General features: G+C 35.7%; 1 protein-coding gene across 5 annotated transcripts in view; it reads left to right on the top strand.

Annotated features, from left to right (window-relative positions):
• The window catches only part of SCAI (suppressor of cancer cell invasion), a 206,783-nt gene extending 190,409 nt beyond the window's left edge, over positions 1 to 16,374 (top strand). For 4 of the 5 annotated variants that reach the window (XM_069082770.1, XM_069082772.1, XM_069082773.1 and 1 more), the window contains one exon: positions 6,768 to 16,374. In XM_069082770.1, the coding sequence (XP_068938871.1) occupies positions 6,768 to 6,917 (150 nt within the window). In that variant the 3' untranslated portion in view covers positions 6,918 to 16,374. The remainder of the gene's footprint in view (positions 1 to 6,767) is intronic. The other variant, XM_069082771.1, reaches the window with a different exon arrangement.
• Positions 16,375 to 16,853: the final 479 nt, after the last annotated feature.

The raw sequence follows: 16,853 nt of genomic DNA on the forward strand, positions 1-16,853 counted from the left end.
CCTGGTACTGTAACTGGATGCTTGATTCTAACATCTGTTCTCTTTTCTTTCCAGCCTGAACTGCCAAACACTCTAATACCACAAATATATATTTTCTAGGTTTTATTTGCATGTGAAAGGTTACTACATATAAATAAGATACCAGGAGATATATCTAGGTCTCCTGTTATCTTTATATATACATATATACGTGTGTGTATGTATATGTATATGTATTTGTATGTATTTTAAATACTCAGTAGTTCTAAATTGGGTACTACTAAAACTTTCTTTTAAAAAAGAAAAAAAAAGATTTATTTTAATCAGTCAAAATCTGCCTTTTCACACAAGAAAAATAAAATCCATTACAAACATGAATAGTTAAAACAAATTTACACATTGGCCATGTCCCAAAAATGTTTTTCTGATTTTGCATTCACCTCTCTTATTAGGATGTAGGTAGTATGTTTTATTATTAGTCTTCTGAAATAATGTTTGATTGTTATGCTAATAACAGTTCATCATAATAGTATTCCATAACATTGATATACTATTACTTGTTCATCAGATCTCCTATTTATGGGCAACCTGTAAATTTTGATTATTTCCCACCTCAAGACGAGCTGTAAACATTTTTAAACACTTAACATTTGTTTTTCTTAGAACTAGCCCCTCCTGTAATCTACTTTTCCTTTAATTTTCCTTCCCCCCTCTCCCCTTTTGTTTGTATTTCTCTGTGGATTGAAATTTATTTTTGTACCCAATTATATGTATGTATTCCTCCTTTTTTCAAACAGTTCAGATGAGAGGGAGGTTCAAGTGTCTACCACATCCCTCACCCCCTCTTCCTTTTTTGTATGGATGTCTGCTTTTGTACACTGATTATTTAAAGATAATTTTCCCTAATCTTCCTTTCTTAACCTCTCCCCTGCCCCCACCCCCTGCACCAGTATATTCCTTTTCCCATAGCTTTTCATTCTTTTCTTAAGATCATCAAGATATAACAGAATCACTGCCAGGCCTAAATGAATTCTCTCTATGACACCTGATGATGATAGGGTTTTGAGGGAACACGTATCATTTTCTCATATTTGAATATAAGCAGTTTATCCTTGTTTAGTCCTTTATCATTATTCATTCATGTTTCATGTGTACCTTTTTCTGTTTCTGTTTGCTCCGTTCTTTAAAGTTCACAGTTTCTCTACTGCTCTCATTTTTTTCATCAGGATTTCTTGGAAATCCTCAGTTTTAATAAAGGTCCATTTTTCCCTTCTTTATTATAGTTATCCCTTCCATATGCATCCATTATCTGAAAAATCCACATAAAATTTTTTGGCCTTTTGCATTTCTGGTTTTCTAAACTTTTTCTGTGTCATCTGCTAACCTTTGTGTGTTGTCTTCAGCTTCTGCAAAACTCCCCCAAAATTCCCATTTAATTTCTTATGCTGACCCATGATATATCGAAACAGTGATGGGGATAGTCACAATGTGGAAGGGATAACTGTATACTCAGTTTTGATGGCTAAGTTCTTCTTGGTTGTAAACCCGTATCCTTTGCCTTCTGAGATACAGTCTTCTAAGTTGTCCTCTTCTTTATAGTGGTGGCTGCTAAATATCTGTGTGATCTTGATCATGGCTCATCTGTCCTTGAGTACTTTCTGTTTGCAATATTTTTTCTTTCACCTGGAAACTTTGGATTTTGGCCATGATTTTCTTAGGAGTTTTTATTTGGGAATTTCTTTTAGGAGATGACTAATAGATTCTTTCTATTTCCATTTTGCACTGTTCTTCTAAGATATCTGGGCAGGGTTTTTTGTTTTGCTTTTAAAGATTTCTTGAAACAGGATGTATAGGGTGTTTTTTTGTTGTTGTTCATGGTATTCATATAGTCAAATGATTTTTAATTTTTTGTCTTCTTCATCTGCTTTCCAAATCATTTGTATTTGCTTTGAGGTAACCTTATATTTCCTTCCATGTTTTTCATTCTTTTTATTTTGTATTAATATTTCATGTTGTCTCATAGAATCTTTGACTTCTATTTAGTCCATTCTAATTTTCATGGACTTTGTTGCTTGGGTAAGATTTTGTACCTCTTCTGCCAACCTATTAATTCCCTTTCCAATTCTCTCCTCCATAGCTTTCATTTCTTTTCCAGTTTTTTCTTCAAATGTTCTCATTTCATTTATGAAAACATTTTTCAGCTTTTTTTTTTAACTCTTTGATCATCATCTCTAAGAATTCTAGTTGAGTTTGTGCCCAAGCTGTGTTTTTCCTGCTTTGCTTGTAGAGGTTTTGAAGTCATTTTCTTCTTCTCGTTTTGTGTCTTGATTAGCCTGCCACCATAATAGTTCTTTATGGAAGGATTCTTTTTTTGTTTGTCCATATTTCCAGCCTACTTCATGATTTTAGATTTAATATCAGAGTTAGACTCTGGCACTGCTGGCCTGCGCTGTTCCTATTGCTGCATTCTTGGATTATTGAAGTTGTTTTATTCCGGAATTTTAGGGACAGGCTGGGGACCTGCCAGCTCTCAGTGTCCCCAAAGTTTGTGTGATCAAAGGCAAAGTCTGATTGCTGCCCTCCCCATGCCCCACTCCTGTTGGAGCTCTGCTAGTTCCTGATCTGCATTTGAACAAGAGTAGACTGCTGCTGGATTCAGCCTCTGTCAGACAGCTGAAAAACTCAATTGGTTCAGAGTGGCAGAACTGTAGGCTCCCTTTTGATTTGGACTTACTGCCTTGTTATTCTTGTGCAGTCTGGGTTAGGTACTAGAAATAAGGCTCAGCTCTGCCATGGGGTCTGAGCCACACTGCTTCCTTCTCAACCCTCTCCTTTCATAGTATACCATCTAGGCCTCCCTACCCAAAAATACTATCTCTTTGTGCAGATCCCTTTCTCAGTACTCTCTGGACCTGTGACTCAGAACTGGGTAGTGGGTGAAAAAACTTGTCTCCCTTGCTGTACCCTGGTAAGGGTCTGTGACTTTCTCTTGCCCTGGTTCTCAGCCTCTCTCTAGGCAGCAGAATGCTTTGTGTGTTGTATGTTCCTGGCCTGATCTTATCCCCAATGTCTGTAGACTTCCATGACTGTTTCCCTGTGTTGAACTGGGCTATACAAATGAATCACTGTGACTTTTTCTGGATTTCTCCATCAGAATTCTGCCTACTGTATTTTTTACATCTGTTTAGAGTATTATGGAAGGAAGTTCAGTATACTGCTTTCCTAAGATTCCACTATCTTGGTTCTTCAACTTTGTCTTGGCTCTCCAAAACTTTTTTTTTTTTGCGCATTTTTTGGAGGGCAATTGGGGTTAAGTGACTTGCCCAAAGTCACACAGCTAGTAATTGTGTCAAGTGTCTGAGGTCGGATTTGAACTCAGGGCCTCCTGACTCCAGGGCCGGTGCTCTATTCACTGCGCCACCTAGCCACCCCTCTCCAAAACTTTTTAAGGTAATCTAGTTGCTCTTTTCCAGGCCTAGCTTGATCCATAATCTTTCCTGGGCTGGGAACAATTGGCTATATTCACTGTCTCTGACAACATTACCAAAGATATGATAGAAGAATATGATTGAGTCCCTTGATGTCATCCTCAAAGATTTAGGGACATACCCTCAAAACAACCTAGTTTCTTCTTAGTATTCCATTATATGTCTGTTATCTATGAATTGAGCTGAACCTTTTAAAAATCTGTTTGATATTTAAAATTTTCCATTGCTTCTCATAGTAATTAGTTCCATAAATTTATGCCTAGTTTGTGAACTGTATCTTTTTTTTTTTCTCCTACACTTCTCTCCAGGCTTCAAGGAATTACCATTTATTTCAGATTTTTTGAACAAGGCTGTAGTTACCTTATCCATACTGTTCATAATTTGTTATGCTTAAATGGAAAAGTACTGAATCATTGTAGTCCAACCTCATATAATAGTACCATTATTCCCTCAGTCATTTGGTTTTGTTCTCTAATTCTAGCTTTCTTGAGATGTTGAAATTAGACTTTTATATAAGAAAAAGTTAATGTTTTCTATTTTGTTTCCAGTACCCTTTTCCTTTTGGAGAGGCAGTGTGCCAGCAGTAGATAGAAGGCCAGCATTGGAGTCAAGAAAATCTGGATTCAATTCCTTTCTCTGACACAAGCTAGCTGTATGACTATGGGCTATTCCCTTAACCTCCCAGAGCCCTAGGCAACTCTCTAAAATTATAAGTTAAAGATGGTAGTTAGTGGAGGGAGTTTCCACATGGATTACTTCCTATACAGATGAAATCACAGGTCCAGAAATACAGAATATTAAGTATCATCTGGAAGAGTTTTTGTTTCTGACAAGATAACATTTTTTTGGCCTAACATTTTTCAGTCTAAACAGTTAGTTGGGGAACAATACCACTATCTCCCAGATCTCTTTCTTGGGTTACAAGTAGTACCTAAAGTTCCATTATTCTGATTTTAATTAGGATTATTTTTAGCTATGTGAAAATATTTGTATTTATTCCTCGTAGATCTCGTTTGCCATTTTTCTGACCGTTTACACAGCCTCAAAAGAGTTTTCTGCATCTTATCTTCATTTATTTGGCATTTGAAATGTTAAAAGAACTAGTATCACTTGTAGACCGGACCAGACTTACCTCTAGGTAGAATAAGTGACCTTCAATGTGGTCTGGGTTCAGGTATACTATATCTTTTAAAGTATTGATGTGTCAGTAGTTGGAATATCTCTAATATATTCCTTGATAAAAATATATTGCAGAACTGTAGCAGCAAGCACCCCAGCATCTCCAGGGTGGCTGCCAATACAGGTTCTTAGATCTGCTTTTCTAAAGGAAAGTAGCTCAAAATGGGTTAACAGTCTTGCTTTAATCAGTCAAACATATCATTTACCTAGTTCAGGGGAAAAAGTCAGCACCCCAAACTTCAGAGTATACAGAGGTTACAAGGAGAAGTTACAAGAAGACAGAGAAACAAACAGAACAAGCAGACAGGCCTCCAACTGTCCAACCATTACATCCATACCTAGTCAGTTACCAGAGAGGGAAGCATCAACATCTGGGTTTTTCAAAGCCAGGGGGCTCTCAATAGCTGCCCAGAGTCTTGTCTGGTCAAATCACACAACACTTCTCAAAGTGAGCCCCAAGACAAAGCCTCACATGAGGGTTTTTCCTGGCTCAGAGAATGTAACAACCCTCTTGACCCACTGCCCAATCAAAAAGTATCTCCTGGGGGCGGCTAGGTGGCTCAGTGAATAGAGCACCGGGCCTGGAGTCAGGAGGACCTGGGTTTGGATCCGGCCTCAGACACTTAACACACACACACACACACACAACTAGTCATGTGACTTTGGGCAAGTCACTTAACCCCAATTGCTCTCCAAAAAAAAAAGGCAAAAAAAACCCAAAATAAAATAAAAAAAACAAAAAGTATCTCCTGAAAAACAAGCCTCCCCGCCACAGGCTCCAGGTGCACTTAAGGCTATCAACGGGTCTAGGGGCCAGGAAGATCTTAAATTAGATCTTAAAAAAGAACCCCTTCAACTTGATTGCAACTACCTTTTAATCTCCAAGTATAGCTTTTATGTAATGCTCATGAAGTTATTCTACTGATTCTCTCTAGCTCTCTTCAGTGGATTAAAAACCATTAATAAATTCTTTATAGTTCCCTGTAGGATACTTATTCTATATTTTTGGTTTACCAAATTTCTGAGTAACAAGTTATTATATATAGTAGATTGCAGTTGAACCTAAAAACCATGTGACACTATAGGTATGCTGCCTCCAAAGCTTGTAATTTTGACTGTTAAACACAGTTCAGGTATGGGTTGGCAAGGCTCATATTGATCACATTAGAGTTTTAGAACTTGTTCAGCTTATTACTTTAGTAACTGGTTTTTCACCCTTCCTAGTCAAGTCACTGGCTTTTTAGAACATAAAAATGGGGCTTTCCTTAAGGTAATATTGTCAACCCTCCTTTCTTCTCTGTGTACATTCTTTCCATGGGCAATATTTTGCCTGACTTCAGCAAGCATTTCTAAGTAGATGATTTCCAGATCTTTATGGCTAGTGTCCTGCCTTTTCTATCAAGTTTTAGGAATGTGTACAGTAGAATATTGCAGTAGCTTCGTGGTTGGATTTTTACTTCTTAAATCCATCTTGCATGGCTTGCCTAGTTTAAACTCTATAAAAGAAAGTTCTGATCATGTCATTTTCCTTCTCCAGGGACTTACAGTGTTTGCCATTGGCTAGAAAATAAAACACAAATTCCTCAGTTTGGTATCTAAGGTTCTCCATGATGTAGCTAAGTCTTCATTTTCCAGTCATACTACCTACTACCTCCCTGCACTACAGCACAACTAAACAACTCTGTTCAGATTCTCACCTTCCTTCAAGAGCTTGCTCAGATGTAACCTCTTCGGTCAGACTCTCTCCTTATGAATCCCTGTAGTACTTGATACTGCTCTTAATGACACCTAATCGTATCTTGTGATGTGTCATTATTATTGTTATTATTTGGGTGCTTGTCATATCTCCCCTACTAAACTATAACCACTTTGAAGAGAGAGATTGTCTTGTTCATCGTTGTATCTTTCTTGGTGCCTTGTTAAATAGTAGAGGCAGAAAAGAAACTGAATGAATGCATGCATGGATGAATAATAGATATCAGAAATATTTACCTATATATATGGGAAGATGGGGTATGATTTATTGTCCTAAGCCTGAAATGCAGCCACTTATATTAATGAATTTTTGTGTATGATCTCTCTTTATTAGACCATAAATTTTTACTCCTCTCCTTTGTCTAGCAGGAAACTCGAAATTATCCAGAAACATATCCTCAGCTGCCAAGGGATGAAACAGTTGAAAACCCTCATCTTCAGAAGCACATTTTGGAGCTGGCGTCCATCCTGGATGTGCGAAATGTGTTCTTTGAGAATACTATCGATGACTATTAATTGAACTCTTGTTGAAACTGTGTTTCATTAGCCACAGATTTTAAATGGTGCAGTTTTTTAATGTGATGATACATAGTGGCATTAAATTTTTATTTTTAAATTTAGGACCACCATTTTACAGACAACTCGAAATAATATTCTTCTGACAGATAGGGTAACTTTTGTAATCCAATCTTTGCGATCTTTTAAAAGCTAGAATAACCCTGAAAGTTTTTGTTGTTGTTGTTGTTGTTGTTATTTAGGGGTTGAAAAGTCCCAGATCCAACAACTGGTCCTAAATTCAAACACATACTCAGTGACCACTCTTACCCAGAGAAGAATAAATCATTTATTTTTGTATGATGAGAAAAATCCAACAGTGATATTTTATCCTGAAAAGTCTGGATTTGGAAAAATATAGAATTGTTCACAAAGATGAACCCAATCAACTTAGACCAATACTAGGAAAAACAAAAGCATAGCCCTTCCATAACACTTGTTTTCACTCAATATGATTATTTAAAGAGGGGGAAAAAAGGCTGATTCTTTGAGTTTGTATGAATTTGTCTTCTTTAATTATTCACTTTCTTCAAACATCTTCAGCTTTTTAGATTTCATAAATGATTTGCTGCTGAGTTTGAATTTTTCTTGAAAATTTGAGGTGGTTCATGACAATGTATTAATTATATGTATCTTTTTCTGTTATCACATGTATGTATTTGTCTTATTTTCTAGCTTTTTCTCATATTGCCAATCATTTGAAAACCACATCTAAAATACTTCAATCTGAATAACAAACCCTCCTTAGCAAAATATCATAGTTATTGACTCCATAGCACATTGACATCAGCAGAAAAATGTGAATTTAAACTCTTTAACTAGCAGGACCAAATTTGTAAACTGAGTTTTTATCTATGGTATCTCTAGCCACAAGGGTGCAAATAGAAAAAGATTGAAGTTTTAATTATGTTTGTACCCAACTTTAAATCTGTATGGTTTCAACTATAAGCTGTCATACTTTTGGAGATAAGGAAGAAGGGAGAAAAACTGGATGGGGGAAAATTAATGTTTGGTATGTATGGGATCTTTTGTATCCACACGCACTTTTTTGTTATTGGGGTAGCCAAAATAGGGTTTGGTTTCCTTCTGTTATGCTGTTCCTTTTTCTATTGGCACCAGCAAGGAATCAACCTTTTTTTTTTTTTAACCTCATTGGGGTTGAATGGAGCTCTCCTAATGTATTCTTTTGATTGTACTATATTCTAAGTCTAAAAGCATTGGACAAAAAAATCTATCAGCCAAAATGCCAATTAACATCATTATATGGAGTGACCTAGTGCTGTCTCCCTCAGCCTAGAAAGAAACAAATCAAATGATTACTTTTGTTACTTATGCCCTGAAGGAAAATTTACTTTGGTCTTATTCACCTTGTTTAGAGTCATGCCACAGTTTGTGTTCATCTATTTCAGATTCCTCAGATAGAAATTCTAATATGTTGGTTTCTTCTTTGAAATATTGAAGGATTAGGTAATAGTTATAAAACTTTAGCATTTTAAAATGTACAAAGATAAATTATTTTGATGAAGTAATTCAGTGTTTAGTGAATCCTTTTTTCTTCTCAGACATAGATGGCTGTTTTCAGTAGCTGATTATGCTTTTCTCCTGGCACTGCAAACTTAGAAACAGGACAGCATTGGTCCCCTTGAACTCAATTCAATGATTTTTAAAAAACAAACAAACTTTTGAGACACAAATATCCTTAACACATTTCCCACATTGGCAGGGTTTGAAAGACAGCTACCCAGAGCAGTATTCTATCTGTGGTGTGTCTATGAAGACTACTAGACTCAGAGCCAGGAGCCTGGCCTTCCAGGGCCATGCCTTTGGTTAACTTTGAGGCAAATCATAAAATCTGATTTGGACCTCAAGAGTCATCTAGTCCAACCCATGCTTGAAAAATAATTTTCTGTACAATTTCCCCAACAAGTAATTATCTGATCTTTACTTGAAGACCTGCAGTGACACTGAACCAACTACCTCCTGAGGCAACGCATCCTACTTTTGGACTGCTCTTACTATTAGAAAGTATTCCTTTATATGAAGCCTAAATCTGTCTCTGCAGCTTCATTTAATGCTCCTAATTAAGCCCTGTAAAGTTGGGCAGGAACTGAAGACTAGCCATCAGGTTATCCAAAGAAATCTCTTCTCCAAGCTAAAGATCACCCAGATCCTCATCTAGCGCTCTCCAATATCCTCAGCCTCCTCTGGCTGTGCTCCAGTTTGTCAATATCCTGTATAAAACATGGTGGAACTCAATACACACATCCTGCCAAGGGCAGAGTACATCATTCTGCACACTGTGCTACTTTTAATGCATTCCAGAGATTGTAACATATTTTTTTTTTGGTTGCCATGTCATGGTATTGACTCACATTGAGCTTTCAGTCATTTTTCCCAGGCCTTAGTTTCTTCTTTAAAATGGAGTTGTGCGAGGTACTCCCTGAGGTCTCTTCTAGCTAAGACATTAGTTATTCATTTCAAAAGAGAGTGATTTTCTGAGGAAATATTTGTGATTTCAATGCACACATACTACCTTTCATGGTCCAGAAGCAGTCCAAGCCCTTGTTGAGGTAGAAATCTCCAGACAGGGTCAATAATCAAGCAATAAGGACTGCTTTGTCTTGTCATGTTTGTTCTAACAAAGACTGAAGCACAATTTTGCTTCTTGGGATGAAGTCGACTTTGCTTCTTTGTAGCAGTTGTGTTTTCTCTTGGTAATAGTTAATGCCTAAATGGATCTTGAGAGGAACCATGAAAAGAATAGAAACATATTAAAAGCAATCAGGGCTCCACAAAGCAAATTTCAAGCACAATAGTTTTATTACTACTAATTTTCATAATAATTATAGTAATAATGTTATTTGTATGGTATTTTCAATTAATTGGTAATCACATTTTATCCTCATAACTCTGAGGCAAATAAGATATGTGTTATTCCTGTTTTCCAAGTAAAGAAACTGGACCCCAGAGTCTTTGATACTCATTTAAAATCACAAATGTGGTTAGTGATAGAGCTGGGTCCAAAGTCTAGGACATGCTATTTATCACCCTAGCATTTTTTCCACTAGACCACACACTTCTATAGTGTCTTTTTGAAAAAAAAAAAGAAGTAAAGCAGTTTTTAGCTGTGGCACTTACTTTAGAGCATGTGAGGTGGTTTTTTTGTTTTTGTTTTTTTTCGAAATTGCACAAAGCTTTGTCTTATTCAAAAACAGTTGTGTCAAATTGAGAAACTGAAGATTCAGCACGTGTGCAAGTTTGTGTTGCTTTTTTTTTTTACTTAGGATTAAAATGATATACTTAAAATTGCATGGATTTATTTTTAGCAGGGCTATCTAGGTTCCTTCTTGAAGTGTATTTCCTAAAAAGAAGGGGTACTCTCAAGAACTTGAAATTAAAAATTGAAAAAGCACAGCACATTTGACCCTTTTGTACCTTCCATAAGTTTCACCAAGCTGAAACACTTAGAGACAGTAGATGTAAAATACCATGCAGTCCTGAGTCCAAACCACTTTCTCTCTCATAGGATTCATTTCTCATTTTTTCTTATGTTTTAACTCCCTGAAATAGATAAGAATTATACCGTATTTGTGTGGCACTAATGGAAGCAGTGCACCTGGTTTGGAGTGGGTCCTGTGGATAGATCGATAATTGGACTTTCTCAACCCTGCTTACTATGAGTTAGTTATTTTCCTCTAGTTGATTGCCCTTAGAGAATGGGTTAAATTGTGTTGAGACAATTTGTGGGAGAACTGGCACCAAATTTGCATGCAGCCAACACTGATCAGAATGACATGTGTTCCATAATTTAAAGACATTTACCCTGTGTAGCCCAACTCAGTTCCAGGATTTGAAAGCATAATGAGTGCAGGACAGTGAGAGCTGGAGGTGCATGGCACTTCCCTGTATTTGGTTCCTGCCATTGCTCCAACAGCAAATTTAGGGTGAACCCAAGTTACTTTGACTTTGATATGAATGATATCATAGGGCTTTCCTATTAGTTGGTTATGGCATGTTGAGTGTGTTTGTATGTGTGTGTATGCATTCATGTGTTGGGAAAGTAAGCAGTATCCTTTTGAGGAACTGTGGTTCTATGGTTGCCTTTATTTATTTTAAAATCCTTTTTTTCTTGTAATGGTATATATGTATATATATATTTTTGTGATGCTTGATGCAATCTTGTGTGTGTACATGTATGTATATGTGTATATATTTGTAAATACATTGGTATGCAATGATACAGTATGTGTATATTATATACAACATGGCTATTGTGGCATGAATTTATTTCGTTCATTGAGGACATCCATGTGGCATCATTCATGCTGGTCTCATAAAGGCTGTGGCTGTATCCCTTTCAAGAGTCTCTATTTTGAGGGGCTTGTGTTTGGGTCAGTAATTTGGAAATTAAAATTAGAAACTGACAATCTCACCAAGAGAGCCAGTCTTTAACAGTTTGGAAATCATCAGAAATTCTCCTTTAAGTTGTTGATAAATTTGTGAAATAAACATATGGAGACTGAGTATATGAGATGAAGATTCATATCTTAAATGGGGGCACATGATGGTACTATATTAGTCTCTTATTTCTTGATCTGGAGTAGGGTATCACTTTGTACTTAGTAGGTTATCCATTAGGGACTAATTATGGGAGTGTGGATAACATTTGATTTCATCATAAACCAAGATGAACAGATGAATATGAAAGGTCACCTGTCCTTTAAAAAAGGAAAAATTATTTCCCAGCTGCACTGAAACCTGATATTGGATTTAATTTTTTTTCTTCATTCCTGTGGTTTGTTTTAACCTGTGTTTGTCTTTGTGAGGCAGGGGAAAGGGCATTTGTTATCTTCAGACTTCTGCTCTCCTTGAGGGAGCCCCAGAAAAAAGTACTTAAGGTAGATGAGCTGCAATTTTGCTAGTCTGCTTGTTCTGAAGCAGTGTGTTTCTTGGGTACATCCATCTTGACATTTTTCATTATCTAATCCTTCTGATTAGAGCAAAAATTGCAATTGAATACCTTATACTGCTCTTGATAACCATCTGGAACCCAAGAGGAAAAAACCAGGACTCCAGCCAGAATAAGGAATCGCTTTGTGAGCTTACACCCATTTTAGGCCTTATAATACTATTCGACTTGCAGTGTTGTTATTTGGAAGATACCACCATCTTTAGTTGTCATGCATATTTGCATGGAATAGTTCAGGAGATGCTCAATATTTGTTTTCATTTAGGATGCTTTCACTGCAGAATTTAGACTAGTAATTTTTGCAAAATAAAACATCATTGAACCCCATTTTCTTGATTGAGATAAAATTTGTTTCCTAAATTGTCATCCTTGATTTTTTTGCTGTACTAACAGAACAGTCAAAATTTTGTAACATTTTCAGTTGTAGAATATAATTGAAAGTGAAGATTCAAATACTTAGCAGTTTTTCTTAATAAAGGAATTTTAGACTTAGGCATGCAGAAAATTAGTGCAAGTGTCTATAGTGTTTAATTTACGTTTTGTTTCTGTAAGAAAAAGTAATTCATTGCAATTGGATACTTAAAAAGTGGGTATTATATTATTTAGCTTCACAAAAATGGTATACTTTCCTTTTGGGTTTTAGTTTGAGGATAGTAGCTACAAAAAGTTCTGGGTAGACAGGCTGATAACTCCTTTTGTGATAGATTCCTTGGCCCCAAAGTTGGAAGGTCATTTCTTATTTTTTGTATTTAGTAGAGCACAGATTTGAAATCTATACCCTGGAAAAACAAGTCTTTCTTTTCTAATTATAGTATTCTGTACTTTTATAAACTGGTACTTTGTAAATGTAGGTGCTATCTCTCCCATTTCCTCCCAAATACTGTGATTCTTCTTTCCCTTTTACCAGTTCTTCCTCCAGTTTCTTTAAAAACCCAAAAATCATAATGTCTTCTGGCCTCATTAGGGTTGGTAGGCATAAAACTTTTGTAGGATGGGGAAGGCTGTGTGTGCTCATGTGTGTATGTAAATAAAATCAGTCACCTACTGAGAAGCAAGGAAAAGAATAATAAGAAAAAGTATGGGGAAGATATCTTTAGGAAAATAAAAATGTTTTAAATTAAGTAGGACTGATTTTCTGCATTATTGAAACATTTTCTTTGAAACTATATATGAAACATGTTTATGGTTTTGATTATTATGATTATTTTTCACTTTTAAATTGTTGTATAATACTGAATCTATTAGTGTTCCCATTTCTACTTGACAATGTTACCTGAACACTTGATTGAAATATCATTTTAAAATTTCATATATGCTGTTTTCTTTTGTTATTTTATCAGTTTGATAAGCAGTGACATTTTTAAAACACAAGATGTTTGCATAGTAGAGTCTGCTTTTCCTATAGATGTATTATATCTGTTATAAAAGCCAGATACAGTTCTTTAAAGCTATTTTTGGTGTGGGGACTAATTTTAAGTTGGGGATTTTTTCTCTGTTTACTGGACATGTTTGAGAACCTAAGATAGTAACTGGTCTTACATAGAAAAAGTAAAAGACATTGGAGATTTCTGATCTAGGTTCATGAATGAAAATTTATAATTAGACCCCTTAAGATACTATACCATATGGGGGAGGGGGAGCAGTTGGGGTTAAATGACTTGCCCAGGGTCACACAACTAGTTAAGTGACTAAGGCTGCATTTGAACTTAGGCCCTCCTAACCCTGGGGACATTACTCTATCCACTGCACCACCTTCTTTCCCTATGATATTATACCGTTTTCAAAGTGAAATTATAGAGAATTTATGGAGAAAAATTTTAGGCATTGTTCCTGGAAGTTAGATCATAAACTGTTAGGTTTTTTTTCACCATGTTATTTTCCATTTGCTTTTAGGGCTATTCTGAATCCTTTTCTTTCCCAGTGTTTGAAAACTTAAGAAATGCCAGTGCTATATTCTATATATTTTAAACCTTCTTAAGCATCCTGATATAACAGGCCAGCATTTAAAAATCCATGTTGATAACCCCAGAGGAGATAATCATGAATAGAAAAGACCATTTTGTTAAAATAAATAAATTTACCCAATATGTCCTCTACCTTTTCTTAAGAGCATATGAAAGGAATCCCAAAAACTATTTTAGGGAGAGATAATGGAAGTAATATCTAAGACTGGGACAGTAAGAAAGTAGGATTTTTCTTTTTCCTGATTCCAAAAGCTTTATGCTTTTGACTATTTATTATATTGTCATATGTAGAATTGCTTATTTATATCTCTAATGTAATATTTTAGAACTTTTTTTTCATAGCTTTTTACACTGACCTGAATGTATTCTTTATAGAGTTACCTGGCCTCTCAAGCCTGGTTCCCTGCCTGCTTTCTGTTTCCTTTGATCTTGCCATTTAGCAGTAATCCATTTTGAAAAGAAAGAATAACTTACATTTCTACCTGTAATACTTTGAGAATTATGAAGCAATTTCCAATCACAACGACTCTGAAGTAAGTTGTGTAGTTATTAAACCCATTTTACATATGAGGAAACAAGATCAGAAATTTTGAAAGTTGTTAGAGTTGGAGTAGAAAGACTTTAAGTAATGGGAACATAGACTGAAAAATTTTGTTCTTTTTTTCACCATTTCACCATTTTGGGGAGCCTCCCTCAGGGGATCTTTCTCTATCAGTGGAGATGAGCATCTGCTTTGTAGTTTATAATCTCAATGAGTTGCTTGCAGCAATGAAAGGTTAACTGTTGGCCCAAGGTTACTCAAAATATAGGAGACAGGTCTTGAAGCCAAACATTCCTCACTCTGAGTCTAGCTCTTATCCATCTTGCCAGGACTTTTCCTAAATCTTTATGTTTTCATTGCGGAGATGACAAGTGAAACAAGTTGTCACACGTACTTGGGTTATCTACCTTCACCTTGGTGATTGGGTCTAATAAGTGGTCTAGAATTTGTTTTAAGGAATGAGGCATAGCTTAAAACTATTGATTATGGTAAATTCAGGCACTGGTAATTATCATCCCTTATATTTGTACTTTATGGTTTTCAAACTACTTTCACATACATGATCTCATTGAACCTCACAACAGCCCTGTTGAGGTAAATAAGGCAAATATCCATATTTTTGAGGTAAGGAAACAAGTTCAGAGATACAGTAACTTTGTCTAAGATCACAAATGTAATAAGCGATAGAACAAGGGATTTAAACACTGGTCAATGTTCTTTATAGTACATCAGAGTCCACGGGGAATAATTGAGTGAGATTTTACCTCATTCATGTAAAACTGTCATTAAAGTGCAAGATAGCCATGTGATGACTAAAAATATAGATGCATCTGTTTTTCATGGAAATTATTGTGAACTTTTTTTTTACGTACTGTGGTTGTTAGGCAGTAATACACTTTTTTGTTTATATGCAGAAAATTATATTTGGAAATCATAACTTGATTTCCTAGTGATATAAATGACTTTTTTTTTTACTGTGGCAAATACTTGTCTATAACTGAAATGTTATTGAATTGTGAAACAAGTTATAAGGATTATACACCTGTATATCTTTTAGGAGCTCTCCAGAAGAGACTGAAGCACAAAAATTTTACATGTTTCAATCCTTTTCTAAGTGCTGCAAGTCTGTAGTGCATATGATGTAACTGTAAGTGTAAGAACCTACTTAGCATTCACAGTCTCTGTAATCTTTGATACATTGTCTTGTTTGCCCATATGTGTTCAAATTTAAGGGATTATGCATTTTTTGAAAAATGACTTGAAAATCAAGCCCATCAACTTAGTCCTATCAGGTGGCAGTTATCTGGTTACATTCATTTCACAAATGTGTTGTCAATAGATTAAATTTTGAGGGAATATTTGCTACCAGTAACTAATTAAGAAAATGTTGCTTTGTCGGTACCAGTTCATACATTTGACATGAAAATCTGATACCTTATATTTGTGATATTGTATAGACCTTGTCTGTTGATGCATCTCAATTGCTTAAGCCATACTCTTAACAAATGTTTCCTGTTTGTTTCATCCCATCAAATAAACTTTTCCAGCTCTGTTGCTATTGCTGTTTCGTAGTCTATGCTCCTTTCATCATTGTACTTCAGTAAATGAACTCAAAAGTAAAACACTGTGATTCTGCAGAGCTAATGGCAGCAGGACCATGTCTTTCCTGGATTTTGTTCTTTTGAAAAGCGCCTATCACATTCAGGGTGCTTGAAAAAAGATAAGTATCGTACTGTTTATATTGCATTGAATAGCAAGATTATGGAGGGTTTGATTTTTGCTGTCAGTGTACTAAAGCTATTTTCTCATTGATAAATGTTCTCTAGGAATGTGACTACCTTCATCATTTGTGAACTATTATTGTACATGAATTTTGTATCTGGAATCCACACGTATATTATGTGTACTATCAATATAAAAATAAACATATTTGCTTAAAGTGTTGGTACTTTGTCAGTGTTGAAGATACCATGATTCTGAGCTTCTCACTTAATTCAGATTCTTGAAAAGATCTGTAATTTCATTTCTAGTAGGTACTCCCTCTACTGAGAAATTCCCCACACATAAACATTAATACATGGTTTCATAAATTGCTGTGACCAAAAAAAAAAAAAAAAAAGAATTCCTTGGTGGCCAGGGGAGAGACTCAGCATTTAGCTAGCTGGTGTCTGGTGCCATGACAACAGAAAAGGCATCTTTAGCTAGACATATCCAAAATCATTCTAGCATAACATGTTTTGAGCTTGCATTCTGTGGATGTAGCCTTCAAGAACCCAGAATTACACACAGTTCAGCTGTCACCCTGTCTCCTCTGCCCTTCCCCCATAAAATAAAAGATTTCAAAGGGGCAGTGGCTAGAAAGTTGACCTTAGACTCTGAAGCTTCAAGTCTCCCCACATACTGGCTGTATGTCCCTAGGTAAA

Source organism: Petaurus breviceps, unplaced genomic scaffold, assembly GCF_028583685.1.
Source record: "Petaurus breviceps papuanus isolate PSGF00001 unplaced genomic scaffold, PetGlider_PUasm1.0 171, whole genome shotgun sequence".
Taxonomy (NCBI): domain Eukaryota; kingdom Metazoa; phylum Chordata; class Mammalia; order Diprotodontia; family Petauridae; genus Petaurus; species Petaurus breviceps.